The 19,218-nt window shown below is 43.9% G+C and overlaps 1 protein-coding gene across 1 annotated transcript in view; it reads left to right on the top strand.

The window, feature by feature from the left end:
• The window catches only part of LOC308281686 (microtubule-associated tumor suppressor 1 homolog), a 124,678-nt gene that overhangs the window by 23,782 nt on the left and 81,678 nt on the right, over positions 1–19,218 (top strand). Inside the window, exons 3-4 of the mRNA XM_080721932.1 lie at positions 1,308–1,544; positions 6,891–7,079. Coding sequence (XP_080578058.1) covers positions 1,308–1,544; positions 6,891–7,079 — 426 coding nt within the window. The remainder of the gene's footprint in view (positions 1–1,307; positions 1,545–6,890; positions 7,080–19,218) is intronic.

Genomic DNA, 19,218 nt, shown 5'->3' with positions numbered 1-19,218 from the left:
ATTTTAATTACATCAATATTAGTAGCTTAATGACCAGTAGCAGTACTTTGCCCAATGTATTTAACATAAGAAGCATATAAATGCATTTGAAATGACCGTAAATACAATTTTAACTTTTCAGGATTCCGATAAAAAAATAGCAGATCTATCAGATCTCGGCTATGTTTGCTATTTTTTTTACTGTATATGCAATGTGGCCCTCTGGAGTGAATGTGAAAATATAGTAACCCTCTCCATCATCAAAGTTGCACACCCCTGCTTTATTGTGTTAAAGCATGGGTCTTCAACAGGGCGTCCGGGACCCCTAGGGGGTCCTCCAAATCTTTGAGTGATAAAACGTTTTTTTCTCCTTTTTTTTATATTAACCACTTGAACCCTAGTTTCCATATTCTGAGAACTATAGCCAAAAATAGCAGATCTACAAGATTCTGCGAGGCGTTGTGAGCTTGTAGATCGGCTATTTTCGGCAAAGAGCTTTGTTGTAGAGGGGAAAAAGAGCAGACTAAGGACAGAGTGAAAGGTCAAGTTTATTTGCGACCGTCAGGTCGCATTTACTATCAAAACCTCCGACGGCTGTCCGTCCGTCCGTCAGTCAGTCAGTCACACGTCACACGTCACGCTTTTGCCCTGCTCATATCTCCACAACCGTTGCCCCGATCCATGCCAAATTTTGCACACACACTCCTTGCCTGCCAAACCACAACCCATCAATTCTCACATGCCCCTCTTCTAGCGCCACCATGAGGCCGATTCTTGCAAAACACATTTTTGGACACTGTTCCTACAATTTTGGCCCTAAAATCATGCAAATCGGTACACAGTATGTCTACAATCATCTCATCAACATGGATCTGTCCCATTTAGCGCCACCTTCAGGCCAATTTTTGAAAACACATTTGTGGACACTACTCCTACAGATTTTGCCCTAAAATCATGCAAATCGCTACACAGTATGTCTACACTCACCCCCTCAACATGGATCTGTCCCATATAGCGCCACCATCAGGCCGATTTATTTTACACATTTTGGCCTAAAATCACGCTGCGACCTGACGGTCGCTTATCTCCCGATTAGGGAGTCTTACTGGTAAGTATTGACGGTTCAAGTGGTTAAATATCTGAAAACACAAATTGACAAGAATCCAAAATACACTGATTGTGTTTGACATTGTGTTGTCAAACAATGAAACTATATGGAATCTACGAAAAGGTTGTGAGGATCCCTGCTTCATCTCTCTCTCAACTAAGGGGTCCTTGGCTTAAAAACGACCCGTGTTAAAATATCTCACTCCTCATCTCCTCCCCAGACTCGAGCACCACTCCGGGAGCCCCAGTAGCAGCAGGTGGACCTAAACCAGAAGAGAGACCCAACAGAGGCATTCTTCCTGCTGCAGCAAACCAAAATGCAACAAAGGCCGCCAACACCGCCAACACCAGCAGCAGTGCTGCCTGTAACACCGGCGCCGCTACCGTCGCATCCCCCGCCAAGGTTCCAGGGATGAGGAGCAGAGCTCTGTCACTGCAGGGCAGGAGCAACGCCACAGGTGAGGCCTAAAGAATGAAGCCTGATTTATACTGTACTTAGTCACGGTAAAATCTCAATATTTCGACGTCCCATTAATCCGACTAAAGGGCTTAACAGACGCGTTCTTTCTTACGGACAAAACAGACTATTGCATTTTTGAAGAAGAAAACAATGATTCTCTACGACCTCATGCACACCGGCTCCGAATTTGCTGTGCGACAAGTGGCGCGTTCTTTTCTCGATCTAAACCAGTTCGATTTGTGCGTCTTGTCGCATGCGGTAAAAACTCATCGACTCCTTTTATGACTCCTCCTTGGATCCGCAGTGTGGATTCCGCACAGCCTTGCACACCAAATCCAATGCGTTTTAATCATGCAGCAAACGGAAAAACCGCAACTGTCCTGTGTGCAAAGGGCTTAAGGGTTAGGGTTAGGTTTTAGGGTTAGGTTTAGGCATAGTTTTACTGAGGTTAGGGTTAGGTTTTGCGGAATAGTAGCACTCACCAGGTTGACATTCACCAGGTTAGCATTCACCAGCGTCGGCAGGTTAGCATTTCACCAGGTTAGCATTCACCAGCGCCGGGACGACTGTGACGCCGAACTATCGAATGTCGCAATAGCGCTACGCTCCCCTTAGTCCTGCGGCAAAATGGCCGATCTACAAGCTCACAACGCGTCGCATCGTGACGTTTCACGGCACACCATCGTATGACGCATGGGGAGAAAAAAGGGAGATAACCCTTTCTCTTTCTCTTCCTCTCTCCCCCGCCTCTCTCTCTCTCTCCCCCCCTTTTCTCTTCCTCTCTCTCTCCCTCCCACTCACGTGGTCTGCTGTGTTTTAAATTCAGGAGGTCGACACACATCGACGTTAAAGCCTTTTCAGATGTCAGCCATAAAGTGGCAATAACTGTAAAGGTTCTCCCTCGTCCTGTCTCCTCTTTCCCTCTCTCCCCATCTCTTTCCCCCTCCCTCCAGGGGCGTCATAAGGGGGGGGGGGAAAGTGGGACTGAGTTACTAGGGCCCAAGGTGGAGGGGCCTTAATTATTTTATACTTTAGCTATTGAAAAATAGCAGATCTACAAGCTCACAGCGCGGCACCGAGTGCCGCGCTGCGAGCTTGTAGACCTGCTATTTTTGAAAAGTCGTGAAAATGTGTGCAAATCGTTGAATATAGGCCTGCTTCTGGGGGGTCCCTGGAGCTGGGAGTTTGAGCACCACTGACATAGAAACATAGGGTTTTCAAAAAAACCTTAGAAGGATTTGAAATATTCAAAGACTCGCGCAGGTTTTCCCAATCTTTCTAAAAATAGCATAGTGCCGCGCTGCGAGCTTGTATATCTGCTATTTTTCAATAGTTAAAGCACAAAATAATGCGTTCCCAGTCTAAATGGGTTAAACCCCCTCCCCCTATGAAGAACATTCATGGGGGGCCTGCAGTGAATCCTTGTACCCAGGGCCCAGAACTTGGTGTGACACCCCTGCTCCCTCTCTCCCTTACTCTTCTCTCTCGCCCGCTCACATTTGAGTTTCTCACCATTAAGCCATCACAGCGGCCTTCTGAAACCCATAATTCTTAACGTTCACCACACTTCTACATGAAACACTTATCTGGGTTTATAAGTTGATTCAAGATAAAGGGCTAAGCCTGTAATCAGTGTTCAGTTAATCACACACCACGCTGAACCGGTGGATGTTAATAGGAACTGAAGTGTTTAATCATGTCATCGTTAGCAGGTCGTTAATCAGTTGAGTATTTTTGAATAAGTAACTAAATAAAAGTGCTGGTGTTCTGGTCAGTTTATATGGGAGGATGATGGATTGTATACAAGTGGTTCTGGGTGCAAAACGGGGAATTCTGTAGGTGTTTACGTTGCATTCTAACAGTGGGTTTAACGATCTTATGATGATGTTAAATGTGTTGTTAGTATAGGATTTTCACATTAGGAGCCCACAAACTACAAAGACGTAAAATGTTGGGGAACTTTAGAAACTTAGAAAGTAGCCACACACTCTGTGCATAGGCCAAGGACCCCTTATTTGAGAGAGATGAAGCAGGGACCCCCACAACCTTTTCATAGATTTCATATCGTTTCATCGTGTGACAGCACAATCATCAGTGTATTTTGGATTTGTGTCAATTTGTGTTTTCAGATATTTAACCACTTGAACTGTCAATACCTAATTAAGTTGACCTTTCACTCTGTACTTAGTCTGCTCTTTTTCCCCTCTACATTAAACCTCTTTGCCAAAAATAGCCGATCTACAAGCTCACAATGCTAGGGTTCAAGACAAGGGTTTAATATAAAAAAGGAGAAAAAAAGTTTCTATCACACTAAGACTTGGAGGACCCCCTGTAGTAACTCTTGAGGACCCCCTAGGGGTCCCGGACCCCCTGTTGAAGACCCCTGGCTTAGACCTAAAAGCTAAGCTGCCATCATCAGGATAGATCTATCTAGATCAAGATCCCATTGTCCTGCAAGCCCTGAAGCAAGCAGCTCAATTGCTGAAACATTTGTCTTATTGGCTACGGGTGTGCTGCTACATTACGTATATTTTCTGCTCGTTTTCATTGGCCTCATCAGGTGTGTGTTTCACCTGTTATGTCTACTGTTACGCAATGTTCATTTTAAAAGGATGCCTCGCAGGCACAACACAACAACAGTGGTGGAAAAAGTACTCACGTTTTTTACTTAAGTAAAAGCATCAATACTGCAATATAGAAATACCCTGTTACAAGTAAAAGTGCGGAATTCTAGTGCACGGTGGTGCAGTGGTTAGCGCTTTGCCTCACAGCTCGAAGGTCCTGGGTTCGATTCCCACCGGGGGAAGCTGTGGGCGCTGGGGGCGTGTTCCTCCACCCGCGTCATCAGCACCCACACCCTAGGTGGGGTTGGCGATAGGGCCTTTCTGTGTGGATTTTGCATGTTCTCCCCGTGTCTCCTTGGGCATTGGCCCTCACACAAAAACATGCAGTAGTCCTGGTTTCTATACTACCTCCCCCTAGCCAGCCAGGTGCTCCCCAATGTCCCATGGCGCGGCAGGGGGAGAGCGGAAACCAGGACTACAGGTTAGGTAGTCACCGGGTGAGAAAAATGGGTTGCAAAAAAACGTGGGATAAAAAACATTAAAAAAAAAAAAGTGCGGAATTCTAAATGTACTTGAGTAAAAGTATGAAAGTGTCAGCATCAAAATGTACTTAAAGTACCAAAAGTAAAAGTACAAAATGTTTGAAAATAGCAGATCTACAAGCTCACAACGCGTCACATTGTGACGTGTTGTGAGCTTGTAGATTGGCTATTTTCAAACAGCGTAGGTATAAAATGGGGCTAAAGTGGTTAATGTATGTTTTATAATATTATTATTTAATATCTGCAAAGTAACTAGTAACTAAAGTAAAAAAATAGTGGAGTAAAAGTACAATATTTGGATCTGAGATGATGTGGAGTAGAAATAAAATAATTGGAAATTGGAAATACTCAAGTAAAGTACAAATAAAGAAGGATTTTGAAGTCGGGTCAAAGATATTCAAAGATTTGCACACATTTTCTCGAATTTTCAAAAATAGCCGCGCTGTGAGCTTGTATATCTGCTATTTTTCAGTAGTTAAAGCATAAAATAATGGTTAAAGTGGTTAAAATCTAACGCGACTCACACCCACAGTGAGAAATCGATGTAGTGTAATGGCCTCTGCCTCTGGCTCACTGACAGAATAACACATGAGATGCTCTTAGAAACAGAACAGGGTCAGAAGCAGAGACAGAGCTTGAGGGAGAGAAAGGAATGGCCTACCTGGCTACACGCCACTCTGGAGACACAACCTGCTCAGTGTTACAAACCGAGAGATAAAGAGAGACACAGCTTAAAGGACAACTCTGCCCTAAATCACTCCTAGGCTCATTTTCTTACTTATAATGATCCCAAAAGACTGTCCATGGGGTCTATTGTTGTCCAGTTTCCCCAGCAGAATCCAGCAGCTGTCATAGCATAGAGTGGATCCTATAAGCCTATCACTTTTACACTATTTGTTGTGTTCAAAAGTGATTTTCTTTTTCATGAACGTGTTACTAGTTGTCATTACAAACACATCCATGCCTTGGTTGTCCGACACAAGCTGCCACAATCTTATAAATAATGTTTTGGGGTGAGCATTCGGCACAAGTGCCAATCAAAGTGACTGCACTGGCCAATCACAGGGCATCTTTTCTGGGACTTGGCAAAACACATAACAGCATGTTTAGCAGAGTGTGATGGCTTGTGTGGGTCAACGATGGCATGGATGTGTTTGTAATGACAACTAGTATCACATTCATGAAAAATAAAAACACTTTTGACCACAACAGATAGTGTAAAAGCGATAGGCTTATAGGCTCCACTCTAACTGGACAACAGGGGCATTTGTGCCAAGTAGACCCCATGGACAGTAATTTTGGATCAATATAAGTAGGAAAATGAGCTTAGAAGTGATTTAGGGCAGAGTTGTCCTTTAAAGAGTAAAGGAAACACAAGTGACAGGAGGACAGTTCCTGTCACTTCCATGTCATGCTATAGAGACACTACCTGTGGAATACCATGCGTACATCATGAGACAACTCTGCTGTGGAATACATGATGGGACAACTCTGCTGTAGGCTGGTCACTTAATGCCTGTCTCTAGTTTGTGGAGACAATAGACTGGTAAAAGAAATATGGACGGTGTTAAGCCATTAGTTTCTATGCTGCAAAAATGCACTTTTTTTGTCCCTTGTACGGGTGCCGCCATCATTGTAGAAATCAACGTTCATTGGTAGAAATGGTACCATCTCGAATGCTATTGGCTGTCAACGGTCACACGCAACCGCAGGGATACTTGGGAGTATGTGGTGTTGAGCTTGCCAAATAATGCACACGAAGAAGAACCATCACAAGCCTGTGATCACAAGCCCCTCCTACAGCATACCCTGCTATAACATCAAATATAACATAAATTGGCCCATATTTTCACAAAACGCATATCATGGTGATTGATACAAGGCTTTAAACTAGCGACAGGAACCATAAATTACTTATGACAATGCTTATTAAGGTAAGAAAATCAAATGTAAAAGTTCGGGGGAATAGAATGGAATCCTATGGAGAACATGTTGCTTCTGGTACCAGAACAGCGCAACTAGCGGCCAATCATAGGAACTTTCAGTTCCGTGTTTGTTTCATTTTAAATCCTGACGCCTGCCCCCCTGGTGGAATGCCCTCGGTCAGGGCATTTGAAAAGCCCTGTTTTAAAACGTGTCCATTTGGACAAAGCGGGTGCATCAGAGACCTATCTACTAGCACCTATCACCTAACAATGAGCTTTGACTGTAACTGCTGTACCATGAACATGTCTGCAGGTCTGAAGGCCCCGACCGTCACCAGCGGTCACGCCGCCTCCAAACCCGTGGCCAGCAGTCAAACGGCGAAGGCCGCCCTCTCTGCCGCGGCCAGTCAGGGCCCCGCCAAGCAGCAGCAGCAGTCCCACAATCCTTTGCAAAGGAGCGGCTCTGCGCGACTTTCCCGCCCCAGCGCCACGTCTTCCACAGGTAGGTGTTTGTGTGTGTGCATGTGTTGTTTGGTTGTGTTAACTTTGTTTTATTTTGCACGGCTTGTTTGAATGCTTGATTCTGATTGGTCAATCGCTGAAATCAGAGGTCTATATTTCTGGATAACCGCTCTGCTCTATAACAGACCGATGTCTAATCAAAGGCTCAGAACACCTGCTGCACTGCGTGAATCTTGTGCTGTATCCAAAATCATGTAAACAAACACACTTCCACATTAATAGTGGAAATAGCAGATCTACAAGCTCACATTTTTAAATGTTTGAACATATATAAACATTTTTCAACATGTAAACGATTATGACGATTATCACAAAATAGTTGCGATTATGTCAAATAGTTGCGATTATGTCAAATAGTTGCGATTATGTCAAATAATTGCGATTAGACAATCGTGACAGCCCTATCTGTCAAGTCTGTTCATATTGCTTTCTTTGTGAACCCTGCACATGTTCACAAAAGAAGCAACTTGCAGTTGTCTGGGACAGTTAACTCTCTGAGCTCCAAATGGATAAATTAACTCCAACTTATTTTTTGTGTTTGATTTCTGTTTCAAACAAAGTATGAGTTTGTAGTCTGAACCGTGGTTATTTAAAGACCAAAAGCAAGAGACTTCTCGCATTTATAGATAGATTTGGCGTTGTGAGCATGTAGATCGTCTATTTTCACACATAACCTACATATACAAAGAAATTACTGACATATTTGACAACTTACTACTTAAAAAATAACTTTGATAGTGGAAATAGCCGATCTACAAGCTCACAACGCGTCGCGATGCGACGCGTTGAGCTTGTAGATCTGCTATTTCCACTATTTCGGACATTTTTCAACATTCACGATTATGACGATTATGACAAAATAATTGCGATAATGTCAAATAATCACGATTAGACGATTATGTAATAATTGTGACAGCCCTATATATAGTGCACTTTATGTGGAGCTTTGTCACCTCCGCAGCCTGTGAAGTGCCAGTGGTTTTGCTGCATGCGGAGCAGGCCCATGTGAAGTCCTGGGACTGTGGTCGCGGCCTCACCCCAAAGTGGTGTCTCTGGGCTGGGCCCGGGCGCCTGGCGGCCTCCCCTCTGCGGTGGGGGCCCCTGGAAGTCTCTCCGCGGGGCCTGCGGGGAGCCGCCACTCACAGACATGCTGTCACCCCCATGATTGCTTAATCCATGTAGGCCTACAGTTATTATTGAATGCTTTAACTATTGAAAAATAGCAGATATACAAGCTCACAGCACGGCACCGAGTGCCGCGCTGCGAGCTTGTAGATCTGCTATTTTTGAAAAAGAAAATATGTGCAAATCTTTGAATATCTAAAAAATGTATTTTTTTAACGTTTGTAACTCAAATTTTGATTCTGGGGGGTCCCTGGACTAAATATTTTGAGATGGGGGTCCGTGGCCAAATACATATCATTTTGGGGGTCCTTCACATGAAAAAGTTTGAGAACCACTGACATAGAAACTTAGGTTTTTCAAAAAACCTTAGAAGGATTCAAAAGACACTTATAGAATCGGATAAAAATTGGGTCAAAATTCTAATTTTCACAATTTTTCAAAAATAGCAGATCTACAAGCTCACAGCTCGCAGCGCGGCACTCGGTGCCGCGCTGTGAGCTTGTATATCTGCTATTTTTCAATAGTTAAAGCATAAAAAAAAGAATACGCAATTATGCGTACCCGTTCTAAATTGCTTAACCACCATGCGCACACGCAGGCATGCACACACACACACACCCACCCACACACACACACAGAGAGCGCACACACACTTTGAGAAAGCACTGGCACACACACGCACGTGCACACATACATAGCGCAGAGGCATCTTGTAGTGTAGAAACCGCACACATGCATTTGATTCACACAGCTTCACAAAAACACATGCTCACATACAAACTCCACCCCCACCCCTAGAGCGCACGCACGCACGCACGCACGCACGCACGCACGCACGCACGCACACACACCAATGCAGCAGCCTTCAGGCGACAGTGGTTTGCAGTGAGGTCTCCTATTATAGCACCAGTGTCTTCCTTTAGTTCTCTCTCTCTGTTCAATATGGACTTTATTGACACACACGCGCGCGCGCGCGCACACACACACACAATCACACACAACACACACGCGCGCGCGACTATTTAAGTTTGTATTTTTCAATGGCTGAGCTGACATTTTCTCTTGTTTTATTGAACGCACCACAACAATCGCTGGATATCATTTTTTATGTACACTTGTGTTCCCTCTATTGATGGTACTTTATGGGTCGAGAGTCTGGAGACCTAAAATGGGTCAGACTAAACAAACACTGAGACTAAAGGGTTTTGTCATAAAACGTCAGGGTTTATTGTCAGCTGTCTGAGTTGTGTGCTGCTGGTTTTCTATAGTGATTGAACACTGTGGCTTTTTCTATACACTTTTATTGCCCTATTTTATACATTTATTTTTAAACTGCAAAAGTAAGGGATCTGCTTTTTTGGGCTACTTTTGAAAACTTCTGAGTGGTTAACCCCTTATACTTGTTTGACCGGAGTCAATTCAATTTAATTCAATTCAATGGGCTTTATTGGCATGAGAAAACATACGTTTACATTGCCAAAGCAGAAGTGTACACAATACAATACAATACAATACAATACAATACAATACAATACAATACAATCGGAACAAAATATGTACAGGTGAAAAGAGTGTAACAGTCCCTCAGAGCTCTCTGGGGCTTTTAAGCCGTGACATCCTTTTGTAGTCAGACCTCCAAGCAGATTTATTATCAATATCTGTCCCTCGCTATTTCAACAGATCCGAGACAAAAATAACGACTAAAGTATAATTCTACCACTTTCCTTTCAACAACAAAGAGAAGAAAACTGAGTAAATAGTAAAAAATAGTAAAAAGATCCACGGGCAAAAGTTCTCCTCTGTCTACAAAATGATGTTAGACTTAAGAGCCCCATACCAGTGACCTTTCTGTTTGCGCGCGACATTAAATATTCTTGCTGAAAAAATCTGACATTTTCCGCTAGTTTCTGGATGCTGGAGTTTAACAGCGGTTAAACACATCACTGTTGAACATAACATTCAGCGACAAACTCCTTTGCCCTATTCTTATCTCCGGCACCGTTTTCCCCTATCCATGCCAAACTTTGCGCACACACTCCTTTGATGGCAACTTACAACCTCCACAACCTCCTCATTTCTCACATGGCCCTCTTCTAGCACCACTTTTGCAAAACACATTTTTGGACCCTGCTCCTACACATTTTGGCCTAAAATCACGCAAAGCGGTCCACAGTATCTCTGAAGTCATGTCATCAACATGGATCTGTCCCATTTCCCATATTCCCTCCTGATTGGCTACGATTGCCTTCTAAAGTTTGTGTATGTGACCTGACGGTCGCTTATCTCCCGATTTAGGGAGTCTTACTGGTTATATAGTTTTGTTAATCCATTAAGTCAGAGACCCAGTGCATAATCTAGACGTAATCAAAGTATAACATTTATTTATGATCACTGCCAGACTGGAACTGCCAAAAGAGAGCAAGTTATGTTTTCGGCACGCCAGTCTGTCCGTCTGTCCGTCTGTCTGTAAAACTTTGCACGCATATTGTGATTTGGCCACGGAAGAACTGCCAGCCTAAACTTTTCAAATTGGCCTCCTGGTGGCAATATAACAAGCAGATTCACAAACAAATATTACTGTTATTTCAGTCCTATAAATGTTCTAGCCAAACGTCTTATAATGTGTCTTTAGGGAATGTGAGCAATGAATTCCATGAACACATAAAATGTTACACACCGCAGACAAGATTGTTGCAATGCTTGATGCCCAGTCATGCCTTTAAATGCATTCCATAGAATATGCATCATGTGTGATTTTTTTGTTGTTTGCTTTTGTTTGTTTGTTTGTCTTTGAAAGATGCAACACCAATACTTTTTATTGACAGCAGTTTATGTCCTGTCTGTTTTTCATAGACCCAGTGATGTGTCACATCATGTAAAAAAATATCATCTATAACTAGTAAGACGCCTCAGGGCGACAAAGAATTGGCCATCTGGCCAGTGATGTACAGTATATCGGACCAGTTACCCATATTATGGAGATCCATGTACCTGTACTGTATATAGTACATCCCTTTTATGCTCATACATGGAGATCCCTGTCTGAACCAGAGATCCCTGACTGAACCAACCAGATATGGGCTGTCTTCCTCCATATATGGGATGACATCAGGGATCTCCATACACGGGCATAAAAGGGATTCTGTTAGAGTGGTTCCCATGACATCACAACATACAATATCTTTTATTTAGTCACACGCTCTTGTTAAAACCCACAGAAAAAAACAAGCTCACTCGCACAGCGACGTGTTGTGAATTTGTAGCTTGTCTAGAGAGCTCTGGTAGAGCAACACAAGCTTCAACAAATGGTGACTGTATTGTTCCCACCTGCAGTAACTCATTTGGACAGTCTGCCTTCTCAGTTAAGGGGGTAGACCTTTGGAACTCCTTGCCTACCGTTTTAAAACTAGAGACGGATGCTAATGTCTTTTACAGAGGACTCAAGTTATGGTTGAAATCAAATCAACTGTGTTCACATGAATAGTTTCTGTTATTTACCTGCTGTGTGAATTGATTGATTATGGCTATTTATGATGTTGTATGTCCCACAAGCTGATGGGTCAGATTGTGGTTCGTTGTTGTTAGTTCTTATTGAGTAATCGCATATTATAATTGTTTGTACCTGACTGGGTTTTAGATTAGTATTATTGTTTGTGTACTTCATTGGATTTTAGATTAGTATTAATGTTTATTGTACTTGATTGGGTGTTAGATTTGATTATTGTAAAATAGAAAAGCCTCCTGTGGACAGGTGATGAGAATTAGCACTTGTGCTATAATCACTTATATCAATGCATCTGGTTCATCCAATGTGATTGTGATGTCCATGTCAAATAAATAAAACATAACATAACATATTTTCACAACTTTGGCACGACACTTGTTAACTCATTGCATGCCAGGCCCGATAGTCCCGAGATTATTTCAATGTCTTTCCCCGCCAGGCCCGATAATCCAGAGAAGAAAAAAAAAATCAAAAATATTTTTTTTCAAAAAAAAATTTGGACCCCAAAAACTTTAGTAGTCATTATAGCAATCGCGAAATTGCATGTTTAACCCCCATAGCAACCCCATCTTTCAAACATGGCAGCCATCTTTGTTTACATTTTAGGAAAACATAATGGCTGCTATCTCATGAATGCCTGAACGGATTTCCATTCGGATTTTTTTGTTTGAAAGCTGTGAATAATGTGCAGACACGTGGTGCATTATCTAGGCATGGGTGTGCATGATCCGTGCACTATGAATTACATGGAAGTCTATGGAGACAGAGGCAGGGGAGAGTACGAAGGTATTGTTAAATGGCGGGGAATGTGTTAAGGAAGTCCCTCGTTAATGTATTTAAAAACATAAAAATAAATACATAAGAAGATTTGAATAAGGAGATTCACAGGGTTTCTGTCCAACAGTGACAGTGTGAAACTTCTTTCCTTCCAGGAACAGAAATACACAGCATTGATTTTCTGTCTGGCACATTTTCACCCTAATGCTTTCAGACCTTCCTCTGGTATTTCACCCACTTTTAACTAAGGGTTTGAGTGTGAGCTCAGAATTAAATTACTGTAGCGTTCTGGATTTTTACTGTGTGGGCGGGTACTGTGTTCAGGAAATTACATTTAACCACATTAACTCTGGCGTCACTAATTTAGCATTCTAGGTGAAAATGGCTGAAATGTTTTCCTTTTCTTTCGGATGTAGCGGATCCAGCCTTGTGAGCTGGCGTGGTTAATTCGTGGGAAGCTTTTTGTGTTTCTTTATTTTGTCGGGGTTAATTACTGTTCAGTGTTTTAAGGCAGTGGTTCTCAACCTGTGGATCAGGACCCCCAATTATTTCGGGGGGTCCCCAGATGATTAACTTAATATGAAACGTTGTTTTCCTCACTCAATAGTAAACAGACCAACAAAGTTTGAGTGTATAGATGGTATCTGCACATTTATAAAGTGACAATTTAAGGACTTTTTAATAACTCTAAAATGACAAATTAAACTTTGGCCAAATTGTCAAATATTAGAGGCAGAAATTGTGAAAACAGCCGATCTACATGCTCACAACGCCTCGCAACGCGAGGCGTTGTGAGCATGTAGATCGGCTATTTTCACAATAGAGCCGTGTTATACAAAATGTAATGCCTCAACTCTTAGTGCTCGTCAGGGTAGGGGGGTCCCCAGTTAAAATATGATTATTTTGGGGGTCACGGCCTGAAAAGGATGAGAACCACTGTTTTAAGGCAGTGTGTCAATCAGTTTGTTTTCAGCAGGCGAGATATGGAATCAGCAACCGATAGCCTAAACAAGACGCCAAACAGCACTTTATACTTGGTGCTATACTTGTCAAACATCACCAGATGGAAGCCCAGCAGCCCTGCTTGGTGCGTTTGTCACGTTAAAATAACAGTACAGCTGAAAACCACAACACGCCTTCTGACAATGTCTCTCATCAGTATTCTGAGACGCGGGGCCTGTTGTGCGAGAGCGAGAAAAAACAAAACAAAGGCGCCTTTTCACGAACCCCCGACACACTCTGTGTGAATAGCCTCCACATGGCACCTGCCACGAGAGAGAGAGAGAGAGAGAGAGAGAAATGGGGGGGTGGACTGGAGAGCGTCAGTTGGATGATGGGGGGGGGGGGGGGGGGAGTCGATGCGGCTAAACGGACGAAACGAGAGAGTGGACGTAGAGAACGGCAGGCCCCTCCCTGCTGTATCCTGTCCTTTTCAACGCGCCTAACCTTGACATGAATCATCTGCTGCTCGCTGTGTGTTAGGGAGGGGACGATATGAAAAATTCACATCACGATTATTGTGAGCAAAAAAAATCACGATTTACGATGTTATCGCGATAATCAAAATATCCCCAACATCCATTATCCTGGGGCGGAACATTTAAAGGTGATACACCATGCATTAAAAAGTATTTATGTCATATTGTTTATGTCCCCAAAACGTTTTTCAAAAGGTTTGAGGCTAAATTACCACTCCTGAATAGAGAGCCTCTCATTTTTGAATGGCTCTCAGAGCATTTCAGCTGCAGTACCACCTTTGGCCTGAACTGCGCCATCCCCCCCAAAATCTTTTTGAGAAAAAAATTTTTTGGGAAAAAAAACGTTTTTGAAAAAAAATGTTTTTCCGATTTATTTTTTGTTTTGATGATGACGTCACAATCGGCAGATGACGTCACAATCGGCAGCAAATCTGGATATCCTGTTTTTAGAACCCGTGGGATACTTTTAACCTTCGCCTTCTCAAAACCAGAGAAAGACACAACGGTCAGAAATGGGACTTTGTGAGGATAGAAGGTGCAAGTGGGACCCCAAAAAAAGGTTTTAAAATAGGAAAAGTGAAATTTCATGGTGTATCACCTTTAAGATTGCAAAAATCTTAAAAAATTGCCAAACGCATTGCATTTAAAACATTTTTTTTGGCAAAGAGATTTGGTAGAGAGAAAAAAAAGACTGTACAAGTACGTATATTATAAGTACCTTTTACCAATTATAGAGGGTTTAAGTGGTACCGGACATGCAGCTCGGCAAATAAAAGGTGAATTGATCCCAGTGCATGACGGAGGACGATATCATGATACATTAAATCTCTGCAATACGATTATCGTGAGTGTTTTTTATCACGATAAACGACAACATCGCGTATCGTCCCATCCCTACTGTGTGCGCGCATCTCTCTCTCTCTCTCTCTCTCTCTCTCTCTCTCTCTCTCTCTCTCTCTCTCTCTCTCTCTCTCTCTCTCTCACAGTAAAGTGATTATTCAAAGCCCCCCTCCTCCTCCTCCTCCCACTCCCCCGTCTCCTCCTCTCCTCCCCGGCTCTCTCCCTTCCCTTGCAGCATCCCTGTGTGTGTGTGTGTGTGTGTGTGTGTGTGTGTGTGTGTGTGTGTGTGTGTGTGTGTGTGTGTGTGTGTGTGTGTGTGTGTGTGTGTGTGTGTGTGTGTGTGTGTGTGTGTGTGTGTGTGTGTGTGTGTGTGTGTGTGTGTGTGTGTGTGTGTGTGTGCGTGCGGGTGCGTGTGTGTATGGCTATGCGCGCACTGAGCATTAGCGGGAGGCAGAGGGCACATTGATGCCTCGGCTTTCGTCCAATCACAGGGGAGCGTGAGTGTTGCTAGCCTTGCACTCGAAAACCCCCCACACGACAAGTCAATCCGCGGTGTGTGTGAGTATATGTGTGTTTGTGTGTTAGCAGCACAGTAGTATCATATTCACATATACGCGGTTCCTTTCTGCTTTAAATCCGCGAGGGACGCGGACGGACGACGGACTCGGAAAGCAGTCATCGCCTCAGAGGATTTTCTCTCCTCTCTCCTTTCCTTCTCTCCTTTCCCTCCCTCTCCTGGATGATTCACAAGCACCTGACGTGAGGCAGGAGGCAGATATTTTTTTTGGCGCCATCTTCTCTCTCTCCTCCATTGGCTGCTTGCTGAAGCTGTGTGTTTTTCTACAGCGTCGCCTCCACTCTCGCTGCCACAGCCGCGCAGGGGAGGGGCAGCGACGGGCTTTTAATTCGGTCGAGGAGGGGTCGTTCCCTCAATCCAACTCTCTGATTTACTTACTTTTTTAATCGAAAATGAGGAATTCATATCTTTAAAACAGCATTTTTTTTGTGCTGTTAATTTATTTTATTCCATTGACGTTTTGGATTTCTTAAGAGCACTCCGTTTTCATTTCTGGATTCAAAGAAAACCTTATCCTGCTTTTATTCGTTTTAAAACGAAAAAACCCAACATTAACGCGGCCTGTTGCGACTACAGTAAGCCTTCCAAGGGGTTTTCCTGTACGGTCGCACGAGGGGAGAGTCAGAGATCGAAGCTGATGGACTGTGTCGCTACCGGAGCCAGCAAGAAAAGGATTGACTTCAGCGGAACGCCGGCAGAAACACAGGCAGTGTTGGAGTACAGAGACACGAAGCGACACGGCATATTGTCAAACTACAGTATTGTACATAGACTCTTAAACAAGAAGCCAACAAGGAGAACGGAGAGAACATTGGCACCGTCAGTAGACCCCGTCTCTCAAGTCGAGACAACCTCCACCTCCAAACTGTTGGGATTTGCGGACGTCGGAGAAGACTTTCGGAGCTTGAAGGAGACAAGCGGGCGACTGTCGAAACCTCACCGCTCGCCGCACAGCCGACCAGCGAGGATGTTATGGTCTCCCAGACTCTCGCTGTCCAACTTCCACGTGAAGCTGACGGCTAAAGGACTGTTCCGGAACCTGCAGCTGCTCTCCGGATGCAGGAAGAACACGATGGTGTTCCACGCAGGTCTGGAGACTTCACACTGTTCCTGTAGATCACTTCATCCATCACTCACACCAACCATACCTCCTTCTTGCAGAGAACTGTGATGTTTGGCCCACTTCTTCATCCTTCCATCCGTCTGTCCGTCCATCCATCCATCCATCCATATGTATATCGTCGTTGTCGGGTGGAAACCTCGTATCTCGGAGTTTCAAATGTGTACGTTCTTTCGCAAAGTAAAGCCCTGCTTCATCGTACAAGGCCGTCGCACAGAAGTAGTGAAAACAGCAGATCTGCAAGCACACAACGCCTCGCGCCGCGAGGCGTTGTGTGCTTGCAGATCGGCTGTTTTCACTAGTTTAAATCATTTTTAAAATGATAAATACAAAACAAACGGTTTTGGACATACTAGGTTTCCACCCGACAACGACGAAATATAACTCATGTAATTGGCCCACTGGCATCCGTCCATCCGTCTGTCCGTCCATCCATCCATCCATCCAGTGTTTTTGAGATTCAGTGAGATTGAGACCAGGTGCGCTCCTTCCGGCGACTGCCCATAAGTCCGACATCTCATTAGTCCTACAGGGTTAGGTTTAGGCATAGTTTTACTGAGGTTAGGGTTATCATTCACCAGGTTAGCATTTACCAGGTTAGGTTTAGGCATAGTTTTACTGAGGTTAGGGTTATCATTCACCAGGTTAGCATTCACCAGGTTAGGTTTAGGCATAGTTTTACTGAGGTTAGGGTTAGCATTTGCCAGGTTAGCATTCACCAGGTTAGGTTTAGGCATAGTTTTACTGAGGTTAGGGTTAGCATTCGCCAGGTTAGCATTCACCAGGTTAGGTTTAGGCATAGTTTTACTGAGGTTAGGATTAGGGTTAGGTTTATGCATAGTAGCATTCACCAGGTTAACATTCACCAGGTTAGGTTTAGGCATAGTTTTACTGAGGTTAGGATTAGGGTTAGGTTTATGCATAGTAGCATTCACCAGGTTAACATTCACCAGCGTCGGCAGGTTAGCATTCGTCAAGTTAGCATTCACCAGCGTCGTCAGGTTAGCATTCACCAGGTTAGCATTCACCAGGTTTTCATTCACCAGTGTCGGAATAATGGGACGCCGGATCAATGAGACGTCGGGCCAATGCCATCATGGCTCCGGCTTCTTCCGGGGACTGCCCATAAGATGAACTACAAAACAAGCGCTCCGGTCTCAATCTCACTGGCACCTCAAAAGCACTGTAACATATACATCCATCCAGCCATCCATCCATCCATCCAGCCATCCATCCATCCATCCATCCAACCCATTCCCAGTTACCTTATTTTAAGATTGTGTTAACATTGTGGTGTTTCATGGACTTTTGGAGGATCCTCCTCAAACCTTCATTTCATCTCATCTCTGCAGAGATGACAGGCACTCGGGTATTATTCATACCGAAAATAGCCGATCTACAAGCTCACTACGCGCGCTGTGAGCTTGTAGATCTGCACTTTTTTTTTTAAGTTAAAGCATAGAATAATAATACCTTTTTCTCGACCACAACTTGTTTTTTATTCCCAACATGACCCCATCCCTCGTTCACACGCATCTCCTTCCACCAAAAGCCCTGTTCTAAACGTTGTGTGCTGAAAATAGCTGAACTACAAGCTCAGAACGTGTCTTCCTGTGACACACCATGAGATTGTAGATCTGCAGTTTTTTATCTGCTCAATGGTGTTTGCCAGCGTAGCATGCTATAAGACAGGGTTCCCCAATTAGTTTTCCCCAAGGGCCGAATTATGTCTAGGGTACCAAGCCGAGGGCCACAGCATTGCAGGGGGCGACGGCGGTGTTCCTGCTACTCCAGTGACAGTTCAGATATCGTCGTTGTCGGGTGAAAATCTTGTCCAAAACCGTTCGTTTTGCATTTATCATTTTAAAAACGATTTAAACTAGTGAAAACAGCCGATCTACAAGCACACAACGCCTCGCGGTGCGAGGCGTTGTGTGCTTGTAGATCTGCTGTTTTCACTACTTTTGTGCGACGGCCTTGTATGATGAAGCAGCGCTTTACTTTGTGAAAGAACGTCCACCCAACAACAACGTCGATATACTAGTGTTGTTGCTGCTCTTATACCACCATTATTACTGGGGTTGGTGGGGGCCAGACAGTAGCCCCCCGCGGGCCGCAAATGGCCCGCGGGCCGCCTATTGGGGAACCCTGCTATAAGACAAAACTGTCTCCAGGTCAGCCTCAAAGGCCAATTTCACCCTCACAGACCACCCCTCCCTCACCTCGTCTTACTCCTCTTGTGTTTCCACATGGCGTGGCGGCCATTGTCGCTTTTCCCTGCCTTCTCCCTGGGCTCCGCTGTGGGGGCTTTCAGTTTTGTATGGACGGGCCGAGACACACGCATTTATAGGATACAATAGAGCCATCAGTCTTGTGTGTGTGTGTGTGTGTGTGTGTGTAATACTTCTATTACTATACTTGTGAGGGACAAATCTGTCTGTACTATAAATGGACATTGTGAGGACAGTTTTCCTGGTCACAAGAGGATGTTAGGATTGGGCATTTAGGGTTATATTTAGGGTTACAGTTATGCCTGATTAAATGTAGCTGCTATTTTTGGCTTTAGGGTTAATTTACATGAGAAGAAATGGTAAAACAATGGCATTGGTAAAATCACCCGCCTAAGATGTCGGTGTCCTCAGAAGTGTAGTAAGACAAACGCATGTTTGTGTGTGTGCTTTTTGCACACGAGTGGCT

Source organism: Nannobrachium achirus (genome assembly GCF_963921795.1).
Source record: "Nannobrachium achirus genome assembly, chromosome: 3".
NCBI lineage: Eukaryota > Metazoa > Chordata > Actinopteri > Myctophiformes > Myctophidae > Nannobrachium > Nannobrachium achirus.
The sequence above is the reverse complement of the archived record's forward strand: the minus strand, read 5'-3'. Positions and strand labels throughout refer to the sequence as shown.